Source organism: Chiloscyllium plagiosum, unplaced genomic scaffold (assembly GCF_037043375.1).
Source record: "Chiloscyllium plagiosum isolate Xiang-an unplaced genomic scaffold, Cpla_swu_hap1 HiC_scaffold_9, whole genome shotgun sequence".
NCBI lineage: Eukaryota > Metazoa > Chordata > Chondrichthyes > Orectolobiformes > Hemiscylliidae > Chiloscyllium > Chiloscyllium plagiosum.
The window spans coordinates 71,832,209-71,844,962 of NW_028270147.1; the positions used below are offsets into that span (position 1 = coordinate 71,832,209).

A 12,754-nucleotide genomic window follows, 5' to 3' on the forward strand; every position below is an offset into this window, starting at 1 on the left:
ATTATCCGAACAAAATACGTTGTTTGTAGTCAGTACTTCCAGATATACACCTTCCAGTTATCAGCAATACAGAACTGTATATGCCTGCAATATGGAAGTCTAAAAACCTATAGCTTTCCACAGAAAACTGACGAACAAAGTAACACCACAAAATATACAGTAACAAAATGACCCCAACCGTACTCCAGTTTTCTTCCAGAAAGCAGATTACTACCACCAGAATATGGTACCATAAGCTACTTGCCACTGTTTGCTACTTTGTCGAAGTCATCTAGACAGTGTCGCTGTTTGAAATTTTGGGAAAATTACAAACCAATCCAATCCTGCACTCCCCTAATCTCAAGACAAACATTTTCCATCAATAGACATTGCATCATAGCTTGGTATGGGAATTCTTACAGATTTTGTCCCTGCCTGACAGAATCACTTACATTTATAGCACAGGACACCACTTAGCCTCAGCCAGAACCTCAAAAGTCAGTGAAACACACACACCTCTCTTACTGCTCAGATCAATAATCAAGTAGCAACTGCAGAATTACACTTGCCTGGTCCACAAGGCTCAACTCCACAGAGAACTATTGGGGGACCTACGTCATACCCTAGCTCCAGTAGAAGAGAACACAATGAAAACAAGCTCATGACAAAACCAACAAAGGCTGGTCTTAGGTTTTTAAAATGTGAAAGGCGGCTGAGGATCAAGGATATTACTTGGAAACTATTTTTAAAATAAATGCATATGAACAATTTGTTAGATTAGTGGATGGCATGTGTCTGATCCATTATCAAAAGAAATTTTCTCAACTCCCAAAAAATGATTTGATTTCAAACCATCACAAATCCAAACAAACTGATTAAGGATTAGGAAATCTGGCCAAAATAATTATTTTGGCAGCAAAGCAAACAGTGCATTGTTGCAGAACCATGAACTCAGCAACAATTCTGGCTGGGTGCAACTTGTAGTCAATGTTTCAAAACATATATATTAAAATCTACATTGAAAACACACATTGCATAACTAAAAATTTCCCCAAATTTGATAGTAAAAAAAATTTGCATTGGAAAAAGCTTAACATCCAAGTTTTGCATAATCACACAACAAAATAGTGAACTCTGCAATTTCAGTTTTCACTTCTGTTGCTATGACCTATTAGTTTTACTAGTATACGCTAGTCACTAGAGTTTGCTCACTTCGGTGCAGTGCTGCACAGCAAAGTAATTCTCCTAATGCAGCAGCACTCATGATACTGCCTGGAGATATTGAAGGCTCACCTCAGTTTCACAAGGATAAGGAGAAATTTCTACTCAATGTCTCCACAATGTTATACATATTCGACACATGGCCAAACTAGTTACCAAATAATAGACAAAACTGAAACTCAACATTACTGACTTCATATTGTGCTCTCCAGCTGGATTACTCCATTTTCTAAACAAAACCAAGTTGCTTTTAAAATTACACATAGGCAACACTAACCTGACCTGGGAAAGCTTGGCAATTGTCTGTCGCGATCTAACTGAAATAGGACATGTATCATTCAGGCAATCCCATTTTACATCCAACAGTTCCCACTATGAATGAGGACTGTGCTCCTAGAGGTAGAAAAGTCAGTGAACATTGCTGCTGCAATGTAACAACTGAACTGACAGTAAACTGTTTCGGCAGTTTTAGATACTGTCAAGGAAAAACCCCTGAAAATATCAAATTCATTATGTAAAAAGAAAAGACAGACCAGGCTTGAAACGTAGCTAATGTTATTTGTACCTTCCTAAGAGTGTGGGGTCTCAGGCAATGATATCATAACTATCAACTGACATCCATTAAAGGAATAACAAATGAGTTTTATGCAACACAGTAATAAAAGCAGCATTTCACTTGGTCACAGGGTATTGGGAGCGCGAGCACATTGCAAGGACTGTGCTCATTCTCTGGAAATAAACCTGCTAACTGAATCTAGAAAAGCTCCCCATGTTAAAAGGATGACAGGAAAGAAAAAAAAGAGAAACGTATCATCTTTACTTAGTATTTTAAAAAAAAACAAAAGTTGAATTAATTTAACATTGTTGAAGGCATTTAAAAAATCAATCCAGTAAATGTATTTACTGTTTTCAGTAGCTGGCGAAATTAAAAATATTTCCTCATGGGGTAAAAAATCTTTTGTGAAGTGGCAGGGCAGGAAATTCAGATGGAGGCGGAGGAACAAGAGGAAATTACCTGGTTAAAGACATAACAGACCATAACCTGGTAGCAAATGCTAGGATGTTGAAATTGGGAGATTACCCACTCTTGAGCATCGAGTTACAGAACAGTAAAGGTGCTTAGTAGCATTCAGTTGTGATGCCACAACCAAAATAAGTCCTCACACTGCCTCAACTCAAAGAAACTGAACGTGCTCTCAAAAGTATTGGTTTCAAGTCCCAAGACATACCCACCATGCAAGTAACGAAGGAAAATCATCTCTGTAACCAGACTTGCAGCTCAAACTCCTAAAATGTTTTACTGCTGTGTAGATACCGTGCTGCATGTTTCAATATATATTTACTGGAAGTGTACCAAATAATATCATATTGGGGCAGACAATAAACAAAGAACTAATGCCTGCAAAAATGGTACAGCAATTATCATGGGGGATTTTAATCTACATGTAGATTGGTTGAATCAGTTCGGTCAGGGTAGCCTTGAGGAGGAGTTGGTTGAGTGTATCCGTGATAGTTTTCTTGAACAGTATGTAATGGAATTGATGAGGGAGCAAGCTATTCTAGATCTGGTCCTGTGTAATGAGGCAGGAATAATTAATGACCTCATAGTCAGGGATCCTCTTGGAAGGAATGATCACAGTGTGGTTGAATTTAAAATACAGCTGGATAGTATGAAGATAAAATCCAATACTAGGGTTGTGAGCGTGAATAAGGGGGATTATGATAGAATGAGGGAGGACCGGGCCAAAATAGATTGGAAACAGTGGTGCGACAGTTGATGAGCAGTGGAGGACCTTCCAAAAAATTTTCAAAGTGCTCAGCAAAAGTATATTCCAGTGAGAAGGAAGAACTGTAAGAGGAGGGGTAATCTGCCATGTGTGTCTAAGGAAATAAGGCAGGCTATCAAAGTGAAAGAGAAGGCACACAAAGTGACCAAAACAGCAGGAATCTAGAAAATGGAGAAAACTTCAAAAAGGCCAACAGAAAGCTGCAACAAGAGCTATAAATAAAAGTAATATGGAACATGTGAAAAAAAATCCAGCACAGAATATAAAGACAGATTGCAAAAGTTTCTATAAAATCAAAAGAGTGGCTAAAGTAAATGTTGGTCCTTTAGAGGATGAGAAGGGGCATTTAGTTATGGGATATGATGAAATGGCTGAGGCATTGAACAGGTATTTTGCATCAGTCTTCACAGTGGAGGACACTAATAACACGCCAGTAAGTGACGAAGAGACAAAGGGAGGTGAGGACCTGGAAACAATTATTATTACGGAAGAGGTAGTGTTGGGTAAGCTAATGGAGCTAAGGATAGATAAGTCTCCTGGCCCTGATGGAATGCATCCCAGGGTACTAAATGAGATGGCAGTAATTTTCCAAAATTCGCTGGACTGTGGGGCAGTCCCAGCAGATTGGAAAATAGCAAATGTGATCCCACTGTTTCAAAAAGGCAAGATGACAAAAAAAGGGGAGTTATAGACCAGTGAGCTTAACCTCTGTAGTGGGGAAGATGTTGGAGTCTATTATCAAGGAAGAAATAGCAGGGCATCTCAAAAGAAATTGTCCCATTGTACAGACGCAGCATGGGTTCATGAAGGACACGTCATGCTTTACAAATCCTTTGGAATTCTATGAAGACATTTCACAAGGTGGACAACAGGGACCCAATGAATGTGGTGTATCTAGATTTCCAAAAAGCCTTTGACAAGGTGTTGCACATGAGGCTGCTGCATAAGATAAGGATGCATGGTGTTAGGGGTAGAATATTAGCAAGCATACAGGATTGGTTGACTGACAGGAAGCAAAGAGTGAGGATAAATGAGTGTTGCTCTGGCTGGCAATCAGTGACTAGTGGTGTGCCTCAGGGATCAGTGTTGGGACGATAATTATTTACAACTTATATAGATGGTTTGGAGTTGAGGACCATGTGTACAGTGTCAAGATTTGCTGATGACACTCAGATGACTGGCAGAGCAAAATGTGCAGAGGACTGTGAAACTTTGCAGATACATAGAGTGAGTGGACAAAGGTCTGGCAGATGGAATAAAATGTTAACAAATGTGAAATCGTACATTTTGGTAGGAGTAACCACAAAATAGATTACTACTTGAATGGGAAACGTTGCAGCATGCTGATTTGCAGAAGAACCTGGGTGTCCTTGTGCATGAGTCACAGAAGGTTGGTCTGCAAGTACAACAAGTGATTAGGAAGGCAAATGGAATTCTGTCCTTCATTACTAAAGGAGTTGAGTTTAAAAGCAGAGGGGTGATGTTACAGCTGTACAAGGTGCTGTTGAGGCCACACCTGGAGTACTGCATGCAGATTTGGTCTCCTTGCTTAAGGAAGGATGTAGTGGCAGTGGAGGTTCACGAGGTTGATTTTGGAGTTGAGGGGGTTGGCTTATGAGGAATGGCTGAGTAGATTGGGATTATATTCATTGGAATTTAGAAGAATGAGGAAGGATCTTATAGAAATAAATAAAATTAAGGGAATCAATAAAACAGAAATAGAGAGGATGTTTCTACTGGTAGGTGAAACTTGGACAAGAGGGCATGGCCTCAAGATTAGAGGAAGCAGGTTTAAAACTGAACTAAGAAGGAACTTCTTCACCCAGAGGGTTGTTAATCTATGGAATTCCTTGCCCAGGGAAGTAGTTGATGCTACTTCAGTAATCTGTTTTAAAGCTAAGGGAATGAATGGATATGGTGAAAATGCGGGTTAATAGAGTGGAGTCCACGAAAAGATAAGCCATTATCTTAATGAATGGCAGAATAGGCTCGAAGGGCTGAACGTTGAAACTTTATTGCTGGAAAAGCACAGCAGGTCAGGCAGCATCCAGGGAACAGGAGATTCGACGTTTCGGGCACAGGCCCTTCCTCAGGAATCCTGAGGAAGGGCCTGTGCCCGAAACGTCGAATCTCCTGTTCCCTGGATGCTGCCTGACCTGCTGTGCTGTTCCAGCAATAAAGTTTCAACTTTGATCTCCAGCATCTGCAGACCTCACTTTCTCCTCGAAGGGCTGAACGGCCTACTCCTGCTCCCAGTTCTTATGTTCTTAAGTGTCCCAGATTTTGAATTTCAGATGGGGAACTAATGACATTAATCTCTAAACTAAACAGCTCCATCTTTACAAATCTGACATTTAAACCAACTGAGGTTATCACTCAATATTTGCACAAGAAATGCAATGAACAAAATTGCACAGTTGGTTTGACAACAAACACAACACAGCTCATGTTTAATACAGTTTTGAATAAAATGGAAACATTTCAATCTTATTTAAATGATAAGAAGTTAGGAATAGCGGATCGCCAACACTCTGAGGCATCCATAGCCATGGATTTCTAAAATATAAAAGCAATAATCAAAAAAAAAAAGGGTGGAATAGAGTGAATGTCAACCTTTACATCTTGAGGACCAGAGCACTAGTAAGATAAAGTTCTATGACCCACCAAAGTTCTGGTTAGACCACATCTGGAGGAGTATTGTGTAAAGTCTGTCAGCAACTTTGGCTGTGTTTGGCTTGGAAGAAACACAACACATATTGAAATTATTCCCAGAATCCAACAGAGATAAGGACATGTGAACTTCACATGCATTCCTTTGAGAACAGGTAGTTAAGGGATAATTTGATTCCAAGGTTTAGGATTTGAAAACAAAACAAAATGACAGAACAGATAGAGAGAAACTTTTCTGCCAACAATTGGAGTTTAGGCTAAGAACAACCTGAAAGACAGCCAAGTCATTTAAGAGACAGCCAAGGAATATTTCTGCATGCAAGTGAAACAGAGTGGTGAAAATATCAAATCTATTCTCACAAGTATGAGATTATAGCTCAATTGATAATTTTACTGTTGACATTGTTAGGTTTTTGCTAGACAAAATATAAAAGGGTATGTAGTAAAGAATGGTGGATGAAATTAAATCAGTCCCACTCTTGTGAACTTTTAAAACAGGCAAAAGGGGTTGAATTACCTACACTTCTTCCAAACTTTCTTTCACTCACTCAGTATTAAACAATCTTAACAAACCAGTTAGCTAAATACAGTTTGCACCATTGTGGCAGTGAGAGAAACAGTTGGTACAGTACCTGGCTTCCCATTCTGATAGGGGGCCTTGGACCTCCTGCGTATCGCGGTGACATAAAAGGCTGCAATTACACAGAATTGGTTAAGTCTCCAATCAGCTAAACTTCTAACAGTATGTTCTTACGTAAATCAAAGTTGAAAACCCATAAACTCCTGCAATATTAAATAAATTACCAAAGTCAAAGCAAAGTAACCTGGCACTTTGAGGTACAATATCATATCAAACACTTTGAATTCCTTAACTTGTTGTGTGATCAGTACAATTTGCTACCCAAGTGGTATGATTCCGCATAAAAGGCCACGGAGAAAATGAAAATAGAGACCGAGTGATATGACTTGTAGGAATAAATTACTTGAGCGAACCCATGGTTGCATATTGGATCTGGACCAAAATTATGACGACTTTGTGATGTCATTGAAAGGAAAATCGTAATTCACTGTTTAAACATGCTTTGCTTTTAACTATCTCAATTTCCTTTGAGGTGCCCTGATGAAAGCACCACAGAGAAGAAAGCTGTCTGACTGGATATTGTACCCTGACACTCAATTTCCCTGACCCTCCCAAAAAAAAGGATGGGGGATTGGGGGTGGTGATGGTGGTGCTTGTAGCTTTAACTTTGAACAACCTTGATTCATATAGTAGCAAACTGGCTGTGATAATTAAACAATGCACTACACTGTCAATTATCAGGAGTGCTCAAAAACAGTAAAACAGCTCACATTGATTTCTGGCAAATTAAGGCATCTGCCACTGCTGAGAAGCCACTGCTGCTGAAGCTAAACTTTGGGATGTTCAGATCAGTAAAGTTGTAAAGATCAACAATGAAACTCAGTATCAGTTCAGTTACAAAGAACTTGCCTTACTTTACAAATCTGAAGTGCAAACTAAGCAATTTTACAAATGTATTTAAATAGATATTTACAGACATTTCCTCTCAATAAGTAAAGCTACAATAAATCTAAACAAAACCAAAAAATACTGAGAATACTGGAAATCTTAGGCTTTCAAAAAAAGAAAAAAAAATCTAATTCAAAGGCTCCCCATTAAATATGTGAAATATCCACTTATGCACTAAATTCCAGCATTGCAATGACCAAGATCGACAGTTATATAGTCAACCAATTTTCTTGAATTTTTGCAAACAGACAACCATCTCCCAGAAAGAGAAGGGGAAATTTGCAAACAATGCAGACTTCTCTTGGCCACCTCTTACTGGCTAGTTTGTTGCAGTCAGAGGACAAAGAAAGGAAGGAAGGAAGGAAGAAAAAATATCAAATTTGGATTTCTTGCTGGAATAAAGAAAAAAACTATTTGTAATCACCAATAATTTAGGACATTAATTTTTTGCATCATAAAATTGTATTTATATACAGGTCATCAGGAGTATTAATGGCTTCTCGTCTGACTCGTGTTTAAAGGATTCAACACAAGTTAAATGTATACAATTTTGCAGGCAATGATTTCTCAATATAATGGACTCTGACTGAGGAACTTGGTTGGAAAGTGTGTGATGACATTCTTCAACACTGCAGAGTAAGGCGATGTAACAATCTGCAAGAATGCTATGAACAGGAATTGCACATTTTATATCGACACATGTACACACAGACATATACACATACCAATAACATAGCTCGGCTGTCAACATTTCAAACACACGCATTTTTGGAACACAGTTACAAAGAAATGACAATGTTCACAGGTCCAGTATCAAGGCAGTGATCTACTCACTAAGCTGAGTACATAAAAAAGTAATTACAATCACAGAAGGAAAAATTATAGAAAGGCTAATCGGATTATCCCAGGAGTGAACCTTCCTAACTCCCATGGATCATTCTGTCTTGACCAACAGGTCATTACTGTTCAAAAACAAAAAGTATTTGCCCCCTTCTGTCTGCAGTTGCATATGTTCCCATGATGCTAACATGCCAGACTGACTTAACATAACCAAGTTTAAGACAAGGGTTTCACCCTGCCCAATGGCTCAGTGAATAAATGCACCATACAGGATGATACTGAACCATGTGGACTACTAAGTCCAAGGTTTAGGTTATGGACTATGCCAAGGCAAAGCATCAGTGGGTTGTTTTTGAGGGGTTGCATTTTGGGGGAAGAGGGGGAAAGAGGAGAAAGGGGTTGTGAGGCCAGGTTGGGAGAACTGAGGTCAATCAGCATTTCTGCTTTGCATTGGCTGTTGTGGAGGAGCATGTGCATTCTATAATAAATGGCAGGGCAGTTCAGAGCTTGACTGTGATGCCTTCCAGAGGCAAACAACCTCTTCACATTCACTAAGGATCAGAATGGCCAATCAGCAGATTATCGGAGAGGAACCAATAATATACAACCACGTCACGTGCATGCCTTCAGGAGAAAGTAGGAGAGCAATGGGGAAGAAAACCTGATTTTTTAAAAAAGCATGAGGTGTGGGCTGATAAAAGGCAAAAAAAATCCATCGAATTTAAAAGACCTTTAATTGGAAGTTTCACTTCTGGGGACAACCTGATTAGGAGTCTCGTACGCAAGATGACAGCAAGCAAAGTCAAATCATTAGTTGAATGTTGAAACTCTCGCCCTTTTTGAGTTAAATGAACCCAAGCAATTGCACCAGCTCATTACCTGATTGTGGGGTCCCATCATGTTGTTAGGATTGTGAGGAGGCGGCTGTGTATGTGGCGAGGGCTGAGAACCTGGGGGTCCCTGCGAGAGGTTAGAGAGCAGAGGAGGGGGGTTATAGCGTCAGCGCATCAAGTTGTAGAAGGCTCGGAGAACCGCAGAGCCACTCAAAAGATTTTTTTTTTAAAAAGTGTAACAGCTGTTGCAGACCTACCATGTTTGTGCTTTCAACAAGTGTTAGTGTCTAGGCTGCTGCCAGCGACAATGTAGTTTGTTACCACGAGCAATTTTCTTAATTAACAGACATTAATTAGCCATTTAGCATTTCTGCAAAGCAGCTTTACCAAACATGAGTACCACTGTGATAAATAGTACTGATTAGAGGATGCCCTAATTAACAGCAACGAGCAAGAGAGAAAATGAAATTACGCAAATTAAAAGGGAGTGGAAGTTAATGAAGCCGGAATGCATTTGCACCTGTAGTTCTTTTGTGTTGGTGAGAATGGAACGCACTACAGAATTTACATCTCATCATTTCATTAAAAGACTCCTGTTGAAACGCGGTAAATAAAGCTTTTGGACCAATTAGTTCGAGACTGAGCCAACCACTTCCATTTCTCGACTGACAAGGAGCAGCTTCACAGCAAGTCGCTACACTTGCTGGCAGGTTCAACATCTTAAAAAATTCTGCAATTCAAGTTTACATCTTAAAACTTTTTTGAACAGAAGGGAAAGAGGTAGAGAAATCAAGACCGAAGAGAATACTCCTCCCTCACCTGGCCAATTAAATTGTTTTCAGCTTGCGCACAACCATGAAGTTGTTAAAAAAAAACATGTTCCACAGAAATGGGAGCAATCAATGACTGCAACCTTCCACCACCTTCAACAAATACCTTAACATTGCACTGCTTCACGTTAATTCATTTGGAGTACTCCGATAATTAGATGCCTAAAGGAAACCTGTCCCTTCTCCTTACCTCTCCTCCTCCTGGGGCATGGTTCCTTGAAGTAAACCTGACATGCTATTTAATCCTACAGCTTGACAACACCCAGTTCTGTCCTGTCCACACTTTCCATCAAGAGTCCTACAAAACACTCATAAGCAAAAGTCTGGCAATCCTCTCCCTTCAAGTTCAGTGTTGCCACTTTTTAGTCAGTGTACAACTTCTGCCCAAACTGAGGTCAACCACGTCAGCAGAGACCTGCGACAGAGCTTAGCATTTTCCTTATCTGTATGCCTCAGTGTCACAAACACAAGAGGTGGTGCATTTACTCACTGAACCAGGATGTTTGTTTTTATTTTTAAAAAAAGTGAATATTTCACTTATTGTAGTGTAATGGGAGAAAGCCCACTTAGAAAGAACAAGAGGGAGTAACATGTTTCCAAAGAAAGGGAACTAGCTATTTGAAGGAAAGACTTCCTAATTAAAAGCATCCAGATTAAATTTCTCTCATCTCACCAAGATAAACAAGTTTGAACCAAACAAACAACAACATACATTGTTTGATATGTAATCCTCTTCAAAGTTCAAATAAAATATTTCTTTCCTACAATATTTATTTTGAGGAATATATATCAAGAGTCATTCTTTGAGGCAGATCACAAACCTATTTCTCCATTCTATACACAGTATTGGTTATGCGCCAAGTCAACATATTCATGTAAGGATTCAATGACTGACAGCTCCAATAAACTTGAAGACATATATGCAAGCGCTACTCTCAACGTTAACGTATCTCTGCAAGCATTTGAAGAAACCCGTAAGACACGAACTCCCATGAAATCCAAGACCTTGCAAAACCTTCCAATTGGCAGCAATTTCTCAGGCGTGAATCAAAACCTCACGCCACTGTGACCTCTTGCACTAATGCTTCTGACAAGTATTTCCCGGATAATGTAACTGCAGATGCAGCATCAAAGTAAACATTTCAACAAACATCACATCCTCCAGAAAACTCACCATGCAGAGGTGGGAGGGCCCAGCTGTCTGCACAACAAAAGCATTTTTAAAAACTCTGGCTCTCCACTTCCTCAAAGCCTCCCTAGAGATGCTGTATTCAAACACTGAGCACCGCACCTCCACAGATCAACGGAGAAACAGGATGCATACGAGACCAGCAGATTTTAGAAGGAATGCAACTGGTTTCAGATTACAAGTGCATTCAAAGAGTTCATAAATTAAAGACAATCTATTTCTAAAATAAACCTATCCATGTTTCTAGAAGTTAACCAATTTTCCAGTTTGGAATATTGGAATGGGTGTGTATGTGCGCGCGTGTGTGGGGGGGGAAGGGGAAAGAGGAAGATTGGTGGGGGGGGGGGGCAAGATCAACAACATGTTCAGAAAGTGATGGACTTGTGGAAACTGAACTCATGACCTCACCATTTTGGAACTAGCTCAGAGCCTAATTTTGAACAAAGTACAGCATAATCTTGCCCATGTAGTAGCTGGGGCACATGGCAAAATGTAAACAACGACCCAGCATGCAGCACAATACAGATACGAACCTGCATACATGGTATTACATTGACAATGTAGAAACAGCCCTGCACATGATATTAAACAGACAACACAACGTACATGTAGCCCTGTGTTTGCAGTATTAACTCAATTTGGACATTTGTGTCTTATTAGGTGCATTATAGTCAGAGTACAGTTGAACGGGTCCCAAGTTTGTACCATATCATAAACAGATTGATGCTTACATAAACTCTTAACAATTAAGATCTTGTTCATGTTTAATTATGGCTCTATTTTGAAGAATTTAAAGTGCCTGAAAAATCATCAGATATGGATACACAGTGATATAGAATTGCATTCAGTGATTTCATTTTATTTTCATTATTAAATAGAATTTCAGTATGCCCTCCTGCAGACATTCTGTCTAAATCATTGACATTGGTGGCAATAATCAGCATCAGCATATTTTGGTCCTGTGTGCTCTGGTATTGTGGTACATTTTGCAGCAACTGCAGCACATACAAACTAAAACACGAGAATCACATTAGTAAAAAGTGCAAACACGCATGTGGCAGTGGACCATCAAATCTTTGCGTTGGCAATGGAATAATCTAATCTAACTAACCCGTTGTTCCCTTCCTACTGTGCATGCAAGGTGTATATTACTGAATATTGTATCTAATACATCCTTCCACAGACAACACTTTGGAAACATTCAGATTGGTGCAAAATCTCACCAGGATGGGCACAAATTTAGATAATGTATCTATTGTTCACTTCTTAGCAGTGCATCAAAAACCACTAGGGGGCAGTGTTGGCATATGAGCCTTGCTGCTTTGTTATTCAACGTGCTGCAGACTAACTGCTGATGCATAGCAAACACAGCAGTGGACATTGATTTATGAGTAACTTTCCATTTCATCAGTGGAGGTTCAAACTCTGCATGGCTAGTTTTCATAGAAAAGAGAAAATCCGATTGCTGCAGCCTAAAACTTTCCAAATTCCAATAAAACAGATATAAATCTCCCATGAATTATTCTATACAAAACATATACCACAAACATTAGAAATGCCATAACTTCATAGCTTACGATCTTTAAAACAAGAGATTAAATAATTACATTTACCATCCAAAACTGGAAAACAAGCATTCTCATGATCCAATGGGGGTGGGGGTGGGTGGGTGTGTGTGTGTGGGGGGGGGGGGAAGGAAGATAGAGATGATAATATCAATCAACCCCAGTTAGGGTGGGCGGAGGTGGCTCTTTCAGGGTTCCCACTGCTATCACTATTAGTTATGCTATTGGAAGGTGCATTTATGCACACGTCAAGTGTATCAACTGAAGGCTTAAATGCCTACAATGCCCTGACACAGAAGAACTCGCCAAGTT

The 12,754-nt window shown here is 39.5% G+C and overlaps 1 protein-coding gene across 8 annotated transcripts in view; it reads right to left on the minus strand.

Moving 5' to 3' along the window:
* ssbp3a (single stranded DNA binding protein 3a) overlaps positions 1 to 12,754 on the minus strand; it is a 199,699-nt gene that overhangs the window by 36,873 nt on the left and 150,072 nt on the right. For 4 of the 8 annotated variants that reach the window (XM_087990779.1, XM_087990782.1, XM_087990778.1 and 1 more), the window contains exons 6-7: positions 8,905 to 8,985; positions 6,290 to 6,349 (exon numbers count right to left, since the gene is read on the minus strand). In XM_087990779.1, coding sequence (XP_087846905.1) covers positions 6,290 to 6,349; positions 8,905 to 8,985 — 141 coding nt within the window. The remainder of the gene's footprint in view (positions 1 to 6,289; positions 6,350 to 8,904; positions 8,986 to 12,754) is intronic. The other 4 variants (XM_087990783.1, XM_087990785.1, XM_087990781.1 and 1 more) reach the window with 1 other exon arrangement.